Genomic DNA, 24217 nt, shown 5'->3' with positions numbered 1-24217 from the left:
GTATATTTTTTTTGTTTTTGCAAATTTCCAAAAATGCATTGTTTTCGAAACATGTATCTTGGTTTTCAATCGTGTCATTTTCTTGTTGCAAAGATCTAATCACGTCAATTATATAATATAAAAAAACGTCTATTCTATATCAAAGCTGAAAAACACACTTTGCTGACAAAAAAATTATTTTATGTCAGTTCGAATAAAATTTCTTCAAATTTCTTCAAATGTTTTATTTTAAAAATGTAAATTAGACTTTATTATAACGGAATTGCCAAAATTTTTACGAAGAATCAGCAAACCTACTGTGTTGATAAAAAATAAGATATCTCGAAAATGAGGATGAAAATATTTCCAGAAATTTTTGCAAATGTTGACGTTTATTTTTTTTTAAAGCAATATTGATGATGGGTCCCTTTTAGGCAATAGTTTTTCTATTCTTTCTTCGAAAACATTCTCTTTATCTCTCTCTACAGTCGAGATTTAATCGGAATAGACTGTCTAAAAATCCTCGACTGCCTAAAAATCTGAACATCCTTGACGGTGTGTCAAAATTCCAAGTTTCTAACTCGTTGCAATTTCATGTACAAAGCGTTATATCTTTTTGCGAATAATGTCAGCGCAACCGCTACTTGGAAATTTATCTGACCATCACCCGATATAAAGTGCCGCGTTGGCGCGAGTAATGCGAACCTATTTACTCGTCATGCAGATGACCGGTAGCTGCCTCATCTTTCCTTTTTTTTTCAGGCCGAGTTTCATTACAGCGATAAATTACGCGGAGACGAGAAGCGAGGAATTCTTTCGAATGGGGGAGACGAAGCAAGTCGTTGTCTGTCATGTACGTGTTAGTATACAAGCGTATTAAAATCATGGTATTCCTGGATTTTTAATCGTTGGATAGTTGTCATGCAAGAAACTTACCCTATAAAGATACAAGAACGTGCTTCAACACTCTTGAATGCGCGCGATGAATGTGAGAAATTCCAGGGTCATATAAAGTAAAATTTATCATTACGCAATAAAACGTTTATTTTTAACGTGATATTAGAGTAAAATCTTTTCGCGTGCAATGTACTTTTAGAAAAGCGAGCTAAAGAGAGCTAAAAAATTAATTGCGTTGGTTCCGTACAAGCACGTTTACTTTACGTGTCTGAAACCAGGAAACAGTATCGCATTTCTTAGATCTCTACTCATTCAGGCGGAACGAGACCGCGTGTGTATTCGGGTGCGAGAGCAATTAGCAATTAAGAATTGCGGTGACACGATCGTAAGTCTATTCGTTACAACAAATACCTAATGAGCGCAATGACAGTTGTTAGCGCAATTGATTAATTGTGCGTTTATCAAACTTCTTGTGCGGGGTATTGATAGGCTGTTTTCTTCCTTCATTAATATTTTTCTCAAAGAAAAAGATTCTATGTATTATATGTATATACACATATATATATATATATATATATTCAGAAGATTATATATATATATATATATATATATATATATACATGTATGAATATGTCATTAAAAAGAAACAGCTGATGATTGTCATAAGTGATTCTCGTAATAATTTACAAGCTCGAGTTCTAATTAATCCTTTTGATTCTTTAATTTTATATCGGAGAATCTTTTTCATCTTCCGCGTATCATTTGATGATGAAAATTGCTAAATCAAAGCGGTGCGTGATAATTAATGATGCCGGTTAGATACATATACATGCGCACACTCGCAGTAAATCACGCGTAAAATATTACATCGTGCATAAATAATCAACATTGTAATTTACATCGCGCGAGAGGCCAGATAAATATACTGTAAAAAAAAATATGTAAAATTACATAAACGATAAGTGTAAAATCGGTAATAATATTACATTTATTGTTCACGTCAGTGTGTAAGATTTTTTTACAGTATACAAAATGTTCGAAGAGCGATTGAACTTATGGATCACCACTTCGCCAGACGGAGTTTCTTCGCGATTAACCTCGGCTTTTAACCGAGACCCGGCTACGCCTCGCAACTTCCTACACATCGTAGAGAGCAATCTGAACTCTGTGACGCGGCACGACGGATATTTTCTTAATCGTCGACGATATTAACTCGGATCAAATTATATATTTTATACTCGCAGCGCCAATAAAATATAACGTACGTGAGCTTGCGAGCATTTTTCGTCTATTCTTCTCTGAGATGACGAGGGTGGGGAAAAGAATCGCGAAACCCGCTCGCAGTATTGATCCGAAATACGTATACGCTCTCTGAATCTTTTATGGGAGGCGTTCGCCACGTGTATTGAAGATTTTGAAATTTAATTCCATGAATAAATATGATAATGAATCGGACTAAAAACTCATAGCAATTTTTTGGAAGATCGAGAGAGAATATCTCGTTGTCGAAGCTTGCGCCCTTGATAACATCAACGTAACGGTTATTAACCGAGGCAATTAGTAGTATCGCTGGTAAAATGTCAAAATGTCAGTTTGCTCACCATGATATCGCGAAATATGATTGGCATTAGTCTTACCGACGTTATTCTGATTTTTGCTATATTTCCGATGCATGTTGCCCTCATCGCGAATTAAAACAAGTTCAAGGAATTTTATTAAAAAAAAAATATTTATTATCTATTTTTGAATTAATAAAAAATACACTAATACATCTAGCTTTGAAATAATACAAATATAATATATTAATTTGCGAGAAGTCGTTCGTTAATTCGCGTTATTTTTACAATTCAAGGCAAAACTCTGTTCTTTTCAAAGAACAATTTTTCTCAAAGATTATACCTATGTTTTATAATATTTATTATCGGTTGTCATCTCATAGTTTAAAAACGATTCATGTACACGCGTTTGGAGTATACTATTGAATGTAAAGGAAGAAAGTACATACTACGCATACGACATTCGCGACGCTCTTCGACGAGCCTCTGATGAAGCCGTAACGTATAAAACGAGAGGCTGTTCTGACTTTTACGAGTGGCTCGTTGTTTGCCCAAGAAATTATCAGGCAAATGCACCTTTGATCGCTTATCCTGTACGACCTGTCTCGATAATTCAATTACAACCGCTCATCAAAGAGGAACGTCAATTGACTGTTGAACATACGTTAGAAGATTAAAGCAAGTCAATACGGTCAGGAAAAAGTCGAAAAAATAACCACTTAATTTGAAAATTCTGTGAAAATGTATTAGATTTAGATATTAGAGTAGAGATTAGTAGAGTTTAGCTATTAAGTATTAGAGTACAAGGTATTGATTAATTTGTATGATACCAGAGACATGATGTAAATTAATCATCTGTCATTACATGAAATCTATTTAAGAACTCATTGAACAGGAAGATATGTTTCTCATATAATGGTGTTTTAAAGATATTTAGTTATGTACAATAAAAATTCATTACATATAATATTAATTTTGATAAAATATATATAAATTTAATAAAAAATACAAAAAGAGAAAATTTCTCTCTTTCCATTATTTATTGATTTTAGTGCCTAGAAACTATCATGGTTAACAGAAATTTAATTAACTAAATTTTCTAATCGCATAATATGCGGCTTCTGACCGATGTTACGTTTGTAAAAAAAAGCAGTTTTTTTCATATTTAAAATTTATAATTTTTATCTTTTTTTTAAATTACATTTTTTATCATTAAAAATGTTTAATTATTAAGTTTATAAAATTTTTATATTATTATTTATATAATATGACATATTTTATATATACATACATGAAGAAAATTTTATATTTAAAAATTACTAGTGTGTAATAATTGTGGACCTTTTATTAGGATCATTCTAAGTTAAAGTGGTATGTAAAAATTGCGTAAATTGAATCGTAATTAGTCTTTATGATCTGCAACTACTATACACCATAGTAATTTTTGATATAAAATTTTCCTCGTGTATCATAATCTGAAATATTTTAATGATTTTTAAATAATAAAAGATTAATAAATAAATTTTAATACATTAATAGCATTATATGATACGTATAATAATTTATACATATATATATATATATATTATATAATTTTTTAAATTTATAATTGAATATATTAGCTAAATTATCACTAATTTTTATTAATCATTCTTTTAATTTAAAAATTTAACATAAAGATTAAACATATATAGTGTATAATAATTAATAAAGTATTTAATAATAATTAAATATTACTTGTAAATTCTCACTACATTACGAATTATTCGGCCCAAAAGTTAGACTTTACGTCGTTCGCGCGATATATCGTTAATATAATAACGCGACGCGGTTGGAGGGGCGGAAGATATCGCGTGACTGCCGGAGAGAGAGTCGGTTGCATCGCTTGCATTTTTATCAGTCGCGCTACTGCAACTAACTTTGTGAGCGAGTAACTTGCCGGCCGTAATTCTGCGTGTTGTCGGGTCTGCGTTATTAGCGTCCATCGACTGGTTTTCTTCGTGGTCGGCGCGCGGACCGGTTCGTTATTTAAAAAAGCGGATAACTCGTTATCAGTCGAGAGTTTCGTGATCGGCGTGCGACTTTTTCAATGCGGCATCTCATCGCATGTAACGCAGCTTCCCGCGATATCGGACCGAAGGTCGAAGCAGAAAACATTCGCGAACGCATTCGTCTGCTCGAATCGTGTAAATTCAATATATCAGAAAAAATTGATGCTGTTTCAGCAATAAATGACGATTTTTATGCTAATCAATCCTTTCGTTAGGTGCCTATTATTTCAGGCGAGATGTAGATGAATGCTTCCAGATAGATCTTCATCAACTGTATATTAAATAATAATTATATATGTTAATTCAGGAAAATTCATCTCTCTTTTTTTAACGCAACTTGATTTTTCATTACAAGATATAAATTCGCGATAACGATGCGCGACCCAATCGACACATAACTCTTTTCGATCTCGTGCGCTTCGTGACGCCGCTCCGGCCACTCACATCTCGCGGGTCCATTTTTATAACGGATTCGACCCGACCAGTCGGTACTCGGCCAAGGCTGGTCCGATGCTGGGCCGGCGCTCAGCTGTTCGTTGCGCCTGTAGGGCAACACGAAACCGGTGGATGTGGGAAAAAAAGGCGTAAGAGAGAAAAAGGTCGAGCTTGCACCTGTCGTGACGCGGTCGTACAAGGCCGACCCCCGAAGAAACACGAGGCAAGGAGAAGCGATAAACAGGATTCGAGTCTCGCCTTAAGCGCGACCGAAATTGCGAACCCATCGATATTCTTCGATCGACTTTTGTCGTCACATCGTTAATTAACGCAAGGACGTGATCGTGGAAAATGGTCATCATTTTTCTTGTCTCTCGCTCCAATTCTATCATGTCAGTTAATTGAGCGTACAACGAAAACCGCTTGTCGTTATCAGAGTGAAACATGCATAAAAAAATATTAATTTCATATACTAATACTTTTTTTAATGTATTAGTTTTCATCACGTTATTGAAGATCTGAGATTGCATTCGTCAATAAAATTAATCGAATCATAGCGTTTATTCTAAAGAATATGCGTGTAACAAAAAAACAAGTTCTAATGCTTTTTTAAATTAAATCAGCAAAAACGTCAAAACCAAATTTTAACGAAAATCAGTGAGTATTTAATTGATACTTCTCAATTTTTGTTTCACTAATTATGACAGAGTTCACTAAAAAATCAATAATAATTATACAATATATTTGCAAGATGTAACTTTTAAAATTTCTTCTATTAATTTTACTATTTTTGAGAAAAGCTCCCACACACATATTTAGAATAAAACAATATATAATATTCAAAAAATTATATATATTACATTTTGTATTCTCAAAATGTCATAGACTTACAACATATAAACAAAACTCTTGATTTTAAAAAAACTCGGATTTTTTAAAAGTAAAAAATATTCTTATTTTATTTCAGTGAGATTTCATTGATTTTACTATTATATAACTGAGATCATCAATGACTATCCGCTGTTTGATAACACACCGATTTCATTTAAAAGAATTTTTATTTCGGGTATCTTCTAGAATTCTTTCTTCAAGTCAAACAATCGCGCGATCTTCTCTATTTTGTAAATAGACTCTGCAAAAGTATCGTCACGAGAGTACGAGATACAAAATACCCAGCATGGCGGCGAGTATCTCGCAGTTTATTAGCAACCGGTCGCGCGCGATAAAAGCATAATCTCTGTAATTTATATTAGCAGCAGTAAAACAAGCTGCGAGTGAAGTGAAAATTAAAATATATAGCCGTGTTTTTCGTCGATCGGCCGGTTCTGCAAAATTTATTGGACTTTTTGCGACGCGCCGACCAGTATTCCGTGGTGGACCGGTCCAATAACAATATTAACGTCAGTCCGGAGATCTTACGGAACACTCGGTGACACGCGGTGTTAACCGCGTTAATGTCACACGCTCACCGAGAGCCAACCTCGGCGGTCTTGGAATGCGCGTAATATCGCGCAAAATTCGTTTGGATGCACTCTCATGCACTAACCGAAGGAATGCGCAATTCTGACATAATTCGCTTGACGAGGTTTCAGAATTTGTGTTTTACCGAAAGGGTGACAATATATGTATATCGTTTAATGTATGTCGAATTGATTTGCAACTATAAGCACATTATAGGTAAAGCGAGATATTCTTCGAAAATTATCTTGTGTACAAAAGAATAGATAGGATGGATAGGGAGGAGTGCTACAATATTTCTTGTTAAAATATAAGTTTTTTTTCGTTTGATAACATTTCTAAAAATATATTATTTTTGAGATATCTCATTTTCTAATACGTCAACACAGTATATTTCCTATCAATTTGATTATTCGTATAAACGAATTTTCGAGTAAAAATTTTAATAATTTTGATATAATTAAATCTGAGAGAGAGAGAGAGAGAGAGAGAGAGAGAGAAATTTAAATTTTTATAAACTTGTGAAACTTGAAGAAATTTTATTTCAATTGACAAAATAAGTTCCCTTGTTCCCCGGAATTATGTTTCCGATTGATATAAACAAAGTAGACGTTATTTATATAATTTTTTTTGCTTTTTTTCATTATTCCGTGTTTAACTATCACTTTTCTTAAATCACTCAATGACTATTCACATTTTTTCAGTAATAAAATAAATTTTATTATTGAAAATCATTTGATAGTCTCATCAGTTACAAGAGAGTAGTACTATAAATCAATGAAATTTTACTGAAAAAATTGGTACTAGTGGCGGTTTTGATCAATGATCGATTAGTAATATTTTAAAACGCGTCTTATATGTTATTAATAATATATATTAGTTACATTTATTGAGCAATATATATTTTGTTCAAAAATATATTTCGGTTTTTAAACCAAGAGTTTTATTAATCTTTTATAGATTTATCATATTTTAAGAATAAAAAAGAGTGTAATATATATATGTATATAATTCTGAATTTGAATAATTATATCTATTATAGTTATTTTAGATATATGTATCTATAGATTTCTACAAAAATAGCAATCTAAATATAAAATAAATAGGATATAATTATAAATAAATAACAAAAAAAGTGACGTTTTGCAAATATGTAAGATTAATGATTTTCGATAAAACTTTACGATCATAATCAATAAGATATAAGAGGAAAGAGCAAGTCTAACATAAGTATTTTCACTTGAAGATTGGTAATATAATTACTCAAATCAATGAAGTAGTCACTAATCTTCAATGAAATTTTATATTATTATTTTAGTGATCATATTATTTTAGTCAGGACATTTTTACTAATTCAGATTAATTGTAAGAAAATACGGAATGAATATGCGAAAAATATTTCAATGTATATATATGCTGTATGCATGAATGTTTATAGCTTTGAAGAAGTATTATAGAGAATATCGATACACGTATTGCGATATTATATACAAAAGTAAGATACCTCGAAAATGAATTATCAGAAACATTGCCAATGGAAAAAATGCTTATTATTTTTAACAAAGAATACGGTAGTACTCTGTATTCTACTTATATAGGACACCCGGTATATACGGGGCGATATATTCTCTGAGAATCATCTTGTATGTATATACCGCGACATGGTATTTGCGGCTATGTCCTACGCGAACGATCGCGAAGCTCGCTTCTTGGGTGGCTCCTCGGGCTCCCCAGGGGGTGCCTTCCTCCTTTATTCCTCCCCTGAACCGCTTCCTCTTTCTATCTCTCTCTCTCCTTTTTTCTCGTGAAAACACTGCGACATGACGTATTCTAATGATAGTACCACGCCTGGACGTGTTTCTCATCCTTCGTGGCCGCTTGATCAAGGAACGAAATTATTCTTAGATCCGCGATGAAACGCCTTTTGTACCCCGCGACGTTACGTTCGAACTACCGGCGTCATCACGCCTGCTTAAGAAGTCCGTATATAATTAACTTTCCTCTCTCGATTACGTCGCAGATTACGGGGAACCGTTTTATTTCACTAATCCTTGTTACACATCATATTCTAGCCAGGCCTCGTCGAAGAGGGCATCCGATTTAATCTATCGACAGTGGGGAAAAAAAAAACTCTGATAAATCCAATCAGATCGGCTGTCGACGTGCGCGCGGGGGGTTTTTTTCCCCCGCGTCTTCCAGTTCCAGTCTCGGTGTAAACTAGTTTTGTGAGACGGGTAAAGAGAGGAGGAGTGCATCCTCCAGTGATCACATAATCGTACGTTCACCTCCCGAGGGCCTTCCACCTTCTTCTCTCCCGCTTCTTCCTCTCCGCGTTTCTTCTTCTTCTTTTTCTTCCTCTCCTCAACCTTCTTCTTCTTCTTCTTCTTCTTCTTCTTCTTCTCTTCGGTCTTCCTCGTCTTCTTCCTCCTTTTCCCTTTTCTCTCCCTTTTCTTCGACCTTCGTCGAGTTTCTATCTCGCCATGCCAATCTACTATCGAGCATTCTTCTAAGGTCGATCGAATCGTCTCTCGCGCTACCTTACACGATATGCTGCCTCAGAGGGACTCGCGTTCGCACAATGTTGCGGTCGTCGGATTATCTGTATAGCGCGAGCATATATAGCCATTTCTCTATCTACTTATCTATCTCGGCGAGGAGAAATTTTTAAATAAGGTCTCCTTCTCTTGGAATTTCTATGGCGAGACTCGAATTTATCTGGAATAATTGCAATCTTATCGTTTATTCCGGGCGTGTCAGACACAATTTCCTCGTCCGCACCTAAACCAGGGTATAACGGATCGTAATTGCATAAGGCTATTTATCGATAAAATTTCGAGAAACGGAGTCACGATTCTTCTCACCGCTTAATGAACGACGTCGACACGTTCGAATTGGCAACGGATACAGGCTAGAGAGCGCAAATATATAAAATATCGCGGCGCGATATTTATTCGGGGAATGCGATCGGATGTGAGGCATCTTCTCCGATAGACGGAATAGGGTAAACTCGGGTAAGAGGGCCATAGTTTTTTAAAATGCAAAAAACATATACTTTTATTTTTGTTATTTTTTAACAATGTTTGACATATTATCTTCACTGAAGCTTAAATTACGTAATATAATCGAAATTAAAAGGAAAATATTTAATAGAAATTTTATATTATCAAAATAGTACAACATAACCATTGGCCACCTTACTCAACTTTTAAGGAAAAGATGACCACAGTGGCGGAAAGACGGCCATAATATTTATAAAAAAAATAGTGAAAACGAAAATAAAAATTATAGGCCATATAACAATGTACATATCTTTATAATATGTCTAACGTCGATTACGATATAGCTTAACTGTAATTTATTCGACGTTATAACAGTTTTTAGTGGACAAATGAAAAAGTTTGCAGGTAGTCAGAAGTAAAAATATGATACAAGATTCACAATATCGTTATTTCGAACAATGTATGCACATAAACTACTGTAAAAATCGATTATCTTAATGATTAAAAAAGCGCACTAGGTAGCGATTATTGAAAAAATTACACAGCTTATGGCCATCATACCCTAGTTTACCCTACAGAATTCGACGGCAAGATCCTCCTTATCATCTAATTGCACGCCTCGACGTGCGCCAGTCGTGAGTGGCGAGAGTCGAGGCGCATTTCTTCGCGTCTGACGCACGCGATTCGATTCCCTACCGTTCGATGAAGGCTCTTATTCCGTGATTGTGAATGGAAACGCAACACGCGGGCTGGTATATCGTTCACGTGAGGCGGCCAACAAACAACGGGTCCGACAGGTGCTTATTGATGGAGATAGAGGCGTTCGGTTAGTCCGTGAACCGAAGCTGGTTGCTTCATATCGTGGCCAGGCGATGAACGATTGCCGGCGATCCGCGATTGAGCAAGAGCAATTATCGATGGTTGTCGCTTAATGCGATTAATCGAATTGATTTGAGGGAGGTAGCGATCGTGACGGCGGCAGCTGCCTCGATGGTATTTCGCTGATCTCGCCGCGGAACCCGACACGTTTTCCACTTCGCCTTGGATTCTTCTCTCTTTTCTACACGATAACTCGCCTCCGATGTAATTATTAACGTAAATAGTGCACACTGCAATAGTGCTTTTACTTTATAGAAACGAATTATAAGATTGCGCACTTAATTCAATATCTTAAAAAAATATATTGTTTTATTTCCACGATAGAGCGGAATAAATGAGGAAAGACTCGAACGAATGGAACCGTAAAAGCTTACTCGATCACGTGCATATCAAGCCACTGGAATGCACGGCGCGTACCTGCGCCTTAATGCACGATTTCACGCGTAATGGCGCAATGAACTTGTATCAATCCGCTCACGCGAGCTCGACGCGAGTCTTGCCATTATTTCAGGACGACACGATAAAAATAATGCGATACGCGCGACAGAATATAAAATTCTTTCGGCATTATAAAAATCTTAGCATGAATATAAAATTGCAGTATACAAGAAACGATTTATCTTTATTTCGATGAGGGGAATGATCTGTTTAAACATTGTAGAAAAAAATCATAAACGTTAAGAGAGAAGTTGCCAAATTTTTACGAATCGATCAATTTATTTTAATCAAGTGACTATCAGAAAAAATATAATAAATTAATTATAATAATGTTAATAAATTAAATGAAATTAATGATAATGAATAATTATGTCATAAACAAAATTTATTAATAAATTACATTAATTTTGACATTTGATATTTTACATCATTCTCTCTATATATATATTTTGGGAAAAATAAAAAGATCTTGATATATTTTATGTATCTGCTATACAACCTTCTAAAGAATAATTCATAAATGTCACACGTAGGTGTGTAACATTTTTAGTTAAGAGTTAATTAATTTATCGAAGCATGAAGAAATATACGAGTAAAGATTGTGCAATATAAATATCGGAGGTTTTACGAGGAGAACGAGATATATAACCGTTTATGACAAAGACACGACAGGAACGCTATCGCCGCATGCGCGCATAACTGTGCACTTGGTACAACAGATCGATCATCGTGACGTATCGTCAAGGGAAGGGCGTCCCTCGCGTTATTCGTGAGCTCTTCGAGCTATCGGAAATTTTCGGGGACCTCCTACGACGACGAAATGCATCTCGTCGATGACATATCGCGGCGTGAAATTTTTCAAGAAAATCAATCTCAACTCCGTTCTAGACACATGATTCATAATTCGTGACAAAATTCGGGACAAGATATATGTTTGATACATAAAATATTAGGAAAGTATAAGTTCCGAAGTTGTGTAAATATATAGTCATAGCGTTTGACATATTAATTTCATAATTACTGTAATATAATTGTTATGTAATTTTTTTTAAAGAAAGATAAAAAAGTTTAAAATAAAATATATAATATTTTTTATCTCTCTCTCTCTCTCTCTCTCTCTATATATATATATATATATATATATATTATTTTATCTATATAATTATCTATATAAATTAAAAATATAATATACATATAATATATATACATACATACAGACATATATATATATATATATATATATATATATATATATATATATTATTATCTATAAATATCGCTTTATACTTGATCAAAAAATTCGGCATTTCCTTTGATTCACGTGACTCGATATCGAGTTAGATTGCTAAAACGGGTTAATGTTTCGAAAAGCGGAATGAGATAGCGATACGTTATCAGCGTGCATAGAAAGCGCAAAATTATTGCGTAGTTAAGCGGTTAAAGCTATGTTCTAAATCGCGGTATTTGAAACTAGTTGGGCCCATCGAAGCGGCTCGGCTCCTGGCACGGCTCGCGGATCCTCAGTCGGGTCCCCCGTCGCGGACGAGGGGAGAAAAACGGGGTCCAGGGGGACCCTCGCCGTGTGCCTTCGCGCCGAGCTACTCCAATCGAGACGCGCCGCTACAATCGGCGAGGAGGAGGAGCGCAAGTAGGTGGAGAAAGAGTTGTGAAATCGTGTGTAGACCTCGCGTAGGTTGTTGCCTGCGACGACGACTTGTTAGGTCGTCGCAGGCAGAGAGAAGCGACGAAGTCGCTGCAGAAAGTTATTGCCGTAGTTAACTCCATAACCGAGCGAGTTTGGCGTTGCCCGTCATGTTATAACCGCGATAACGAGCTCGCGAATGCATAGCGAGAAAATTCCTCGCGAGAATTCAATTACTCTAGATTCTAACGAAATAATACAGAATATATGAGCAGATAAAATATCTCTTATTACGTATAAACAGATGGAAGTATCTCCTTTTTTTTTTGCCACAAATATATTGCGCACTATGACGCAGTGCGAGATTTTTCTCTCACTTTGTTTTCCGCCCACTCGTTGACGTCAACATCAAAACATGAGTCCGTTTTATAGACAGATAAGTTACACTTTGTGAGAGAAGATTCTATAATATTTTATTATATTATATATAATCATTTACTATATAATTTTATTATGTAATTATTAATTTATTATTACATAATTTTATATTTTAATTTTTTTCTCTTTTCGTATAATACAGAGAGAGAGAGAGAGAGAGAGAGAGAGAGAGAGAGAGAGAGAGAGAGAGAGAGAGAATATATTTGAAAAAGAACAAAATACATGGACGTATGTGACACATAAAATTATAAATAAAATTCTGCTTTAGCTTTGTAGAAAATTATAAAAATCTAAAGCCTTTTAGATATTTTTCTCATATGATTAAATTAAACAAATTTTTTTTTACCGTTTCAATTCTCAATCTACGTATATCTATTTGCAAATTTGAAAATTTTAAAGGCATTGGCATCAACGAGGATGAAACTCGATTTCCGACAACAATATTTTGTGTTGTACCAAGTTATTCTGTGAAATTAAGAACGTGATTGTCGAGAGATTCGTGTTCTAGAAGAGGGTCAAAATTTATTAACGTCTTCGTAATGACTGTACTTCGCGTCTCATGGACTTGCGTGATATGTCAGAGGTGTCTGAAATCGGTTTGAAATCCTGTGTATTCGATCAGAGTGTTTCGCTAGAGAAAAATTACTGAGCCCCTAAATTTAAATTCTATTACTAATACTTTTACCGTCCTTATTCCTTATCTTCGTATTTATTTTTCAATTTTTTGTTACGTACTTTTAATATAATCTTCTGATATTTATCCTTTTTGTTTATCAAACTGTTGTAAATAGATATTACAAAACTTATTTTCGTAAATAACAGCTATACGAAAAAAAAACATCAATTCTTTCCACTTTTGGAGGAAGACTAATAACGTATGTAATGATAATTAAACAAATTCTTGCTAGAAGAGGTAATAAAATAAAATCATATTGTCGATCCACTGTCGCGATTGATTCAAAATAATAGTTCGAAAGTTTTTACTATCTAGAAAAATTATCTAAAAAGATGACTTTAACAGGGAAAAAATAGGCGGAAAATTATTATATCGTTAAAGGGATCCTTAAACTAAAACGTTATGTCAAAACGCATTTAATTTAAAAATTTCAAGTTTTTTGATATCTCTTTTCTGATATCTGTTATTCTCTTTGTGATTTATACAAGATAAATTTATATCATATAAATGTACGCAAAATATTTTATCATCAATTTAATAATCATATTAATCTGATGATTTCTCCTGAATTGATCGAGAGAGCGAATAAATTTTGGCGCAAATCGCGATGTATTGACTTACCAACGATGTTCCTGTGCACGCGTCGAAATCTCTAGGGAGGTTTCCTTCTCCTCGGCAAAGGCGGTGCGAAACCCGCGTTTGTGCGTGCTTTCGGAGGAATGACGTATGTTTTATCATTCTTTCACTTGCCGCGCTCGTAAGTCAGATTCCTTACGGCTCGCGCGTTCATCTGAATCTGTCGCTCCTGAATTCTCTCCGAACAGACTCTTCATATATAAATGCCCTTTTAATACAGCTGAATTTATATGGCACTATTCTTCGTGTCGAGATGATTCTTCCGCTTGGCCGGGTGGATGATGGATCGGCTGATGCTTGCGGTCTCTTTTTGGGATTGCACGAGAAAAACATGGAACTTGGAGGTCCAAAAATTCGATACGTTTGCATGACAATCTTATATGCTCGCTCGCGGTCGAGGAAAGATCTGTTTATCGATCGGAGCATGCGAGATGCTTGCGAAGTAGCCTTTCTCTCACGTTCTAAACTCGCAGGAAGTTGGCAAATCCTTCTTTTTTTATCGGCCTCTCCTCTTTTCTCTTCTACGTGCTTTTTGTCGTTGCTTTTTCCCCCCATAAAAACATACAATTCACAAAAAATTCCTAGAAAATAATTCCTATCTGAAGCGTTTCGATGAAATACAACTCTTTTCGTTGCAGCAAATAAAATTATAAGTTACCACGAGAATTTCGATTCCTCTGAAAAGCGCGATGAGTTTTTTATGCAACTGCATCCATCTTGCAAAATCTTATTTCACCAAATATTCAGTTTACAATCAATTTTGTGCGACATTTATAGAAATAGACAGAGAAAAGAAAGATATAGAAAGAGGGACGGCAAATGTTAAAAGATCTAACTGTATCTCTCGCAAGAATTCGAAAAATCATTGCACGGAGATCAATGATCCTTGATCCTTGTAACGACGCTGAGGCCTCCGGGATCCTCGTTTGCCGGAATGATTTTTTGCCTTTCCGCTCGATCGATTCCGACCGGCGCGGTGCGGCGATCACAGCCGACTCCCACTTCCTCGATCACTTCGTCGAGTAAAACCCCCGCGGCGTAATCCAACTCTCGAGCTCGGCACGCACGTCGGAATCCGAACGCACTATGTACGCGGTGAATCGCGAAACCGTGATCGCGAGGCGACGATGACGAGTCAGCGGATCGTCTTCCGCGTGATATTCGACGGATTATGATCCATAACGATCGCGAATGTACACGAACCACGCCTCATCGCGGTTAACATAGGCGCCGAGTCGTATATTTTTCACCAAGACGTCTTGCCCAAGAGCATACGTCATATCGATTTTCAAAGTGTTATTCGGAGATATGTACATACATTTGTCCGTACAATAAATTCCCATCCTCTTATATTTTTTTTTTAACGTGCGCCTCTTTATTTATGAGGTATTATTTCATGTAAAGTGTATTCCTTTTGCGATGAACATGATTGGCTAAATTTTGTATTTTCTCGAGGAAAGAAAAAGATAAGAAGTATCTTCATTTATATCAAATCGTCCTCTTCAATGTTGATGACTTGATTATTTCAAGGATGACAAAGTAATAATAAAATAAAAAGTGACATAGTAAAGTTCCACTGATTAACCGACATCGACAATCCATAATAATTGTCATTGTCAATGTCATAATGTTCAGTTCAGATCGTCAATTAATTCTTTAAAGTAAGTTGTTGATTAAGAATCAAAATGTACAAAAATTAGAATTCAAAGGTACAAGGAGTATCGATTATCACATCGATCTTGCTGTCTCACGCAACTGCGGAGAGAGAAAACTCATCTCGGACTTTTCTCTCTTCGTCTTTTCGACCACTATAAGTAGCAGTATATAAGTTCGAGTATCCTCGATGATTATTCACGGTGATCATCCTCGACAACTATCTCGACTATGCTCTCCGCTGATCACTGAGACGAGAATATACGGTATATTCGATTCGCGAACGTGAACGATATATTATCGTCTATCTCCCTCTCAAAAAAAAAAGAAAAAAAAAAAAAACAAAAAAAAACAAAATACAAAAAAATGACGAGCAGCAAATCACGACGAACCCTGTCCTATATATATATATATATATAAATATATATATAAATATATATATATAAATATATATATATATATATAAATATATATATAAATATATATATATATATATATATATATATATATATATATATATAAAAGGATAACTCGACACTCCTACTCGTCCAAGCATCAGCGAGCGACTGAGGGCTGCAGACAGCGGGCCCAGAAACGGGGCCCGCCACGCCACGGCCCCGGGGGCCCTCTCGAGCCCCCCGCGCCGTGTTCCAGGACCAGTTCGGTCGCTTCGCCGCCGCTGCTGCTGCTGCTGTTGCTTCGAAGGAAGGATACACGCTGTGCTCTCCGCGAGGACTCCCCACTCCTGCGGCGACCTATGTCCTACGTCGCGCATTCCGCGTCCTACGCCCCGAGAGACGTATCTTCTCCACCTGATCTCAGCGCACGCATTTCGCGCCCTCAAGATCAACACGTCCGGGAAAATTGCATCTTTCGGCGCGTGACTTACGCACCGCGCGAGATGTCAATTTGTAAGAATAAGAGCGTGTTTTATCCGGAGTTTGTTTTTGCACATCCTTCTCTCTCTCTCTCTCTCTCTCTCTCTCTCTTCTCAAGTACAGATTAATCCGAAAAAGATTAAACTTTGAAGAATTTGCAGAAAATATATTTATGGAGAAAATCTTGAATACAATATATAAAAATCAGCTGTTTTTCATAATATAAAAAATGTTTAATTTTGAATATTATAAAGTGGATTTAATTGAAAATTAGTTCTCCAATTATATTAATTTAAAATTAATCTCGAATCTCAACATATAATAAGCTATTGATTATAATCTCGTATGATTAATCACAATGTCTAAAATAATTGAAGTACAAAATAGTTAAACAAGAAGAGCAAGAATATATGGCATATTCGAGATTTTCCCTCCTTTTTTCTTGTAGTTAGTAAAATAATTAAATAAATTTAAAATATTGACATGTTTAGAAAATCCTAGATCTAGTGAACCTATAATGGATTAATTACTTAATTTAGAGTGGATTTTTCGTTAATGATTCTGACAAACGTATTTTTTGTTCCTGACAAAAATATCTCGACCTTCAAACCGATTGAATCGCAATGTCGTAATAATCTCAATTGACCTTATGAATCAGATCGATGGGAGTCAATTAATTAATTAACAGTGTTATAAATGAAACAAGTTTGTAAATAAGGGAACTGATGAATAGGCGTAATAATTCATTTATAGTGAAGCTGTGGATTCGCTAACTCGTTTGTCCCCTTCCTCCAGGGCTATTCCTACTGCCAATAGCATCATGTACCCCCTGATGGTCCACCTGGCCCAACCTCTTCGCGTCCGACGGGAGCCAATCGCGTGTCTAACATACGATCTAATACCTTCGCTCGTAACGGGTGTCGAAAGTGGAAGGGAGATCGTCACGCGCTTACGAATCGCTTGGGTCCGAGAACGATTTAGATTGTTGTCGCGTCGTATCTCGCGCGCTTGCGTCTTCATTCATTCGGTGCCTCAAATAACAAATCGGAATTCCGTCTCTTTAGAACTTCTCTATTCTCGAAACATTCAGGAAGAAACAATACACTTGAATGTTTTGTATTTTAAATTTTCGCACACGTATAAAGAGACCGAATAAATACAAGCGCGAGAATTGCTTGAATCTTTTATTTAGATTTGATAAGATATAGAGGATATATTTAATTACATTTGTACCCACGTATATACTTAAAATTTTTACCTTCTTTCATAGACAAGAGATTCTGAACTATAATAAACAAAAAGAAAAATAAAAAATTTTAAACTATAATATTGTAAAAAAATATTATGACATTTAATTACATAGAATAAAATATTATTTATATTTGCCAGCGCGTACAAGCAGATAAAATATTTTTGTTCCTCTAGACTAGACAAATTTCACGCTGTGCGACAGTGCAGGTGTGCGATATCTCATAAGCTCGTTTAATCTTATAAATTAAAATTTTATAAGACACGAAAACACAAATACACGCACGAACGCACAGACATGCGCGAACGCACGGGAGCATTTTTCGAGTGTACGTGAGTTTGGTCCAGCTACGGGAATCAGGTTCGGTAACTTGTCCCATCCATCACTAACCCGGACAGCCAGATGTTCGCAGGGGGTACAATGGTCGTATAAGGTATTACCCCTTCGTGCATAATGCCGCTAGCAGAAATTATCCAGCAGCACCCTCCGCACGGCCGCACAGACGTAGAAAATTTTGGATTTTACGTCTGGGGTGTGTGCCGGGATCCTTTCTCTCCTTCCTGTAACGCAGCACAGCCGTCTGCGTTGCAGAAGACGCATCGCGGAAACTGCATCTGCGATTCGCAAACCGAGCATAAAGCAAGAAACTTTATTAAACGAGGGATCAGAGAATCAATTCAATTGCATTCTCGTGGTTGACTAAATTTCTTGCGCTTGATGATTTCAATGATTGATTTTTTCTTATTTAATTTCATTAAAAAAAAATATATATATATATGTGTGTTATTAATTAAATTATCAGATTATAATTAAGTAAGAATATTATAAATAATTATATTTATATTTAATAATAATTTAATTACATATATATATATACTTAAAAAAAATATATATATACATTAGGAATGATTAGAATATATATATTAAAATTGTTAAAAAAAAAAAAATAAATAGATGAAAGAATTTTCCAAACATTTTGAGCTATAGGTACACGTGTAACACATCGTTGAGAAAAGTGCTATTTAGATACGACAGCTAACAATAAGATCGCTGTATTTCTTTCTCGAGTCTCCTTTTGAGAATATATCATCTTTTACCTCGAGAAGTATCCCCTGTAGAGTTTTGCCGCAGGTGGTACGGCCCACGAACGCAGCGGCGGCGTTTTCGCATCGCATGCGTCGTTTCGCTGACCGGTTCGAGCCAAGCCTCGTCGAGCCCCACCGTGTGCCCCGCTCATTCACAATACAAATGAAGCTTTCGATTAGCCGCAATATCATATCAGGTTTTAAATATATATATGAATGTCTCTGAAAAGTCACCCGCTCTTGCGTTGTAGAAATAAGTTGAGGAAATTCGACACATCTTTTCCAGATGATCTATTGGGAAAATCTATTGGGACCCCTGATTCTTTTATTCTCGCTCTACGAAATCACTGCAACTGTCACTTAATTTGTTCAGAAAAATCTTTCTCTCGTAATTACACAAATTATATTCGCTGCCTCTATATTAATTTTCATGTCTTCCATTAAAAGAGAAATTAACACGATATATATATATATATATATATAGTATGTACATAACGTTCGTGAATTTCGCTCAGAATGTTCCACGAAAATGGTTCCTGGCGTCTACCTTTCAAGCGGGTCTCACGGAGAATCCCGAGGAACGTAACACGCAAAACTTTTCGAATTCGTTGAACGATACGAAAGTTAAGGCATGTCCGTTTATGCCGAGGCAAACCTATTCGGGGGATAGATTCATACCATGCCGTCGCGGTTACAGTTTCGAAGCGGCTCAATGTCTATTGAGGAAAGAATTCAAGGACCCAGAGGAGATTCCGACGATAGACATTCATAAACAGGTACGAAAAACGTTATAAACTATCTAAAAAGTAGTTTATCCAATTATGTAATCGCATTTTGATTCTCTCCAGCTCGATTTGCTGCATGTTACGCATGAACGCGAAGCTCTGCACGCGATGATGACAGAAAAGGCTGTTATACCGGGTAATCTTTACATTATAAAATGAAAAAAAAAATATATATATATATATAAATAGAGAGAGAGAGAGAGAGAGAGAGAGAGAGAGAGAGAGAGAGAAAACGAAGTAAAAAAAGCCCGCAATATTTTTCTATTAGTTTGTTTTCTAAATAAAAGAGATCTAAAAAAAGTTATCCTTGTTTGGAATTTTTTTAAGTTTTATATATAATACAACAAAATTTTTTATTTTCTATTCTAAGCGTAAATTAAAATATTTATGTAAATGAATATGCTTGTTTAGGTTTAAATCAAACCAAGATTCTACACTATAGCAATTTAACAACGCAGTCTCAAAATCCGCGACGTACAGGATCCACGAAGGAAGGAAGCTGGAAGTGCATACCGCGCAAGAAAACTTTGATAGGAAGCATAGATAAAATATTATGCATGTCTGATTCTTCGGAGGGTATGATATCGCGATATCAATTTAAGTCAGTCAAAAAATGTAATTTACTATTAATCCAATAGTCTCTTTTAATAATAGAAGATGACAATATCAATCTAGTCGACTGGAGCTGCAATGATATGATTAGCATTAGCAGTCGAAATTTCGTGAAGGTATATAGTAATGATCGCACAATGTTGACGACGTGGGAGCAAAAGGACCATCCCTTAACGATAAAAGTCATTAAATGGAGCAACGACGGTAAATATATAAAATATATGGTAAAAAATTTATCGCGTCAACATTCGTTATCTTAAATAATTCAATACTAAAAACATGAAATATCTCTATATTTTTTTTACAAAAAATACACAGACCTAGTCTTTACAAAAGAGCTATGTATCTTTAAAGATAACGCTTTCAATGTTTTTTTTTTAATTTAAGAATTTATATTCATATTAAAGAACTTTTATGATTCTCTTTTGTCTTTTTTTAACAAACTTCAGAAATTCAAAAAGCGATAAAGCATAGAAGCTCCTATTATTTTATTGTTAATATCTAAAGATAAACAAAAAATAATTATAAACACACATCCTATTTTAATATCGATAGTAACGCGAATCCGAATATTATTTTAGGTAATAAACTGGCGGTATGTACAGATTTCAAGATCATATTGTACAATTTAGAGAGGAAAAAATCTATATGGAAATCTTCTTGTAAATGTTTAATGGGGGTGACTCATAATTTCTGTGTCCTTCGTTGCATCTGCTGGTCTTTTGGCGATCGTCACATCGTTACGTAAGTATCGACTTTATTCCTTTAAATTGAATCAGTGAGAATGTCAATGATTCCATTTAAGTTGGAAATATATTAATCAGGTGCAAATGACGGATTTTTGAATCAAACTCTGGCCTTTCACTTTCCGTATTCTATCGCTAAGCTACTTTATAATTCTATTTGTCGTCAGAACTATTGATTGCATTAATTAATTAAAATAACGAGTTTGACAATCTAAATACAGATAATCGAGAAAGACTACGTTAAAATAAATAACAATTATAATTATGAAATAATAAAAAAGTAATAAGTGAAAAATAATATTGTCCTTCTCTTCCCCGCAGTGGATGTCTAGGTTCGATATCGGTATACGCATCTAATACAGGTAAGTTGATTAACACCAACGTCAGACACGTGGCTCGCATCTTGTCCCTAAATTTTTCGCCAAATTTCAAATATCTCGTATCAACCGCTGAGGACAAAACTGTCGGAGTATTTATTTGGCCGGATATAACTCCTTGTTATCACATCAAATTTCCTAAAAACGTAAAGGTAGGTTGCAATAAATACAATAGTTTTTGAGATATTTTATTCTTTGATACGCCATATAATGCATTTTCTATATTTCTTGATTTTTCATATAAAAATTTTAGTAATTCTGATTTAATTCATATTTTTATAAAATGAAATACTTGAAGAAATTTTATTTGAATTGACAAATTATGGAACTAAAATGTGCTTTCCGGCTATTGTATAAATAAAATAAATATTAATATTTATAATATTAGACTTAATTATAACAAAATAGGCAAAATTTTCCCATAAAAAATCAAGAAATATCAATTGCATTGTATCAAACTATTAAAAAGTGAGATATCTCGAAAACATGCATTTCCCACAATTTTTTGATAAAAAATACCATATTATCGAGCTGTATCCTATTCATATAGGACATGTATGATAAAAAGTCAATTTCAATACTCTCTTAGTATATTACAAAAAATAGTGTCAAATATCTTGATCGAATTTTTATCTCACGAATTTTTTATTATTCAATATAATATAGATTGATTTTTCAAACAATTATTATTTTTTTGCGACAATCTATTTCTCGATTTCGTTTGCAATCATACAGATATTGATATTATCATCTATGATTTTATAAAAGTATAAAATATTCGTACTCTGTCTTGACAGGTAGTTGCCTGGCATCCGCAGGTGTCTAACACACTTTGTGTAGGCGACGGCAACAGCGGATCGTTGTCGTTATGGAACATCGACAAGAAGGCAATGATAGCCAATGTGTGCGTCAAATCTCACAGACCTCGCGTGGAAAACTTTGCATGGAACAAGTTAAGTGGCGAGTTGGTTGTACATTGGACCTACTCTGTAGACAACAAACGATATACAATCATCCCAGTGCTCGCCAGTTTCGATCGAATCGTCGATGCATTGCCGTTGAGCAAAGAAGCGCACATATCCTTCTTGAAATTCAACGCCACGCACGAAGAGCTGAGTATGTAAATTTTTTTCTTTCTTCTCTCTTTAAGAATATTCCAAATGTAAAACATTCCGTTAAATTTATTTTATAATAATATAGCATATTTTATTAAATTATCGGGTTTTTTAAGTTTAAAAAAATGTCTAATCTTAACTTTAGAGAAATAAAAACGAAATTTTATATAAAAAATGTTAAATTATTTTCCATTATTCAAGAAACAATCACTATTTTATTTAGAAACAACATATTATTCAATTAATAAAAAAATTGAATAATGTTTTTAACTCGATACTTCTTTTTACTTAAAAATAAGAATGTGAACAATCCATCTAAATATCTAATGTTATCAAATCGTTTGATGCTTCTCTTCGACTATTTCAAGTTAGATATTTGTTATAGTAACATATGGTAACGAGGTCTTTTCGACATGGAAATTTTTTGGCAACGAGAAATTCCAGTACAAACGACAAGTACCTCTCTATAATTCGATACGACGGAGACAAGGAGTTCTCATCCATAATCCAATTCGATAATTATATGCTTATTTTATATAATAAAATAAAAGCTTGAAGAAATATTAGCATTAATTTGTGAGGCATTAGCATTAAATTAATTTTTTTTACCAATTTTTTTGCGCAAAAGTTACTCGATTGTCATATATGTATATGAAAAAATGCCAAATACCTCGTAAATCCAAATATTAAATTTTAAAGCATACAGAAAAATGATACCGTTTTACCCCATTGATTAAACTTTTAAAATGTTTAACTCTCAGATAGTGTGATTCACGTAAAAAATATTATCTTTTATGATTTATGATATCAACGGTATCATATAAATTTTATCGAATACCTTAAGATCAGAAATGTTAGCATAAAATTAGGAGCAAATATGAAAAATTAAAGATATAAAAAAAACTGTCTTCGAGTAACTGGAGACCATTTCTGTTACATTTAACGCAACATACGGTGCGGATAATTTTCCAGTTCATTAAAATTAATGGCGCTAAAATTCATTTAGATTGATTTAGTGTTTGATTTAACAACATTCGTAAATGATTATGAGCTTATCTCGCTATCTAGATCGGTAAAGCTCATGCGCCGAGAATTTAAGTTGCTATTGGTATGCAAAAAAAAAAAAAAAAAATAAAATAAAGAAAAAATTGAACTAGAATCGTCTGGTTTTCCTTGGCCAATTTTCCGGAATTTTTCAAGTCGCGCAATGATAGATTTACTAGAATATATTGCATGCAATATATAATATCAATTTTATAAATGGAAATATTTTAAAGATTGTAAAATAAAAACATGAAGTCTTTCACGTATAAACGGCATAACAGAATTTTACAAACTGTAGATTTTATTATTATAATTAATATCTCTGTACATATTCATATTATAATTAATATTTTTTAATACATGTTTTATTATTAATTTATATTTATTCTATTTTAATTTATTATATCAATTCTACTATACAATTATATTATAAAATATACAGTTTGAAATATAATCTTAATTAATACATTTAAAAATGTGAAAGAATAAGATGGTATAAACAAGATGTTATATGTTATTGTTTTTGCAGGTTATATATTCTAATATTAACTAATATTATACTTATATTATATATATTTCAATATAATAT

The 24217-nt window shown here is 34.2% G+C and overlaps 1 protein-coding gene across 2 annotated transcripts in view; it reads left to right on the top strand.

The window, feature by feature from the left end:
- LOC140666377 (protein cortex) overlaps nt 1-23974 on the top strand; it is a 39071-nt gene extending 15097 nt beyond the window's left edge. The window contains exons 3-10 of one of the 2 annotated variants that reach the window (XM_072893505.1): nt 19465-19725; nt 19798-19870; nt 20146-20310; nt 20392-20550; nt 20928-21090; nt 21414-21625; nt 22271-22585; nt 22970-23974. In XM_072893505.1, the coding sequence (XP_072749606.1) occupies nt 19465-19725; nt 19798-19870; nt 20146-20310; nt 20392-20550; nt 20928-21090; nt 21414-21625; nt 22271-22585; nt 22970-23103 (1482 nt within the window). In that variant the 3' untranslated portion in view covers nt 23104-23974. Of the gene's footprint in view, nt 1-19464; nt 19726-19797; nt 19871-20145; nt 20311-20388; nt 20551-20927; nt 21091-21413; nt 21626-22270; nt 22586-22969 lie in introns of both variants that reach the window. The other variant, XM_072893504.1, reaches the window with a different exon arrangement.
- The last annotated feature ends 243 nt before the right edge of the window (nt 23975-24217 follow it).

This window comes from Anoplolepis gracilipes, chromosome 5, assembly GCF_047496725.1.
Source record: "Anoplolepis gracilipes chromosome 5, ASM4749672v1, whole genome shotgun sequence".
Taxonomy (NCBI): domain Eukaryota; kingdom Metazoa; phylum Arthropoda; class Insecta; order Hymenoptera; family Formicidae; genus Anoplolepis; species Anoplolepis gracilipes.
This window is presented reverse-complemented; position numbering and strand designations above follow the sequence as displayed.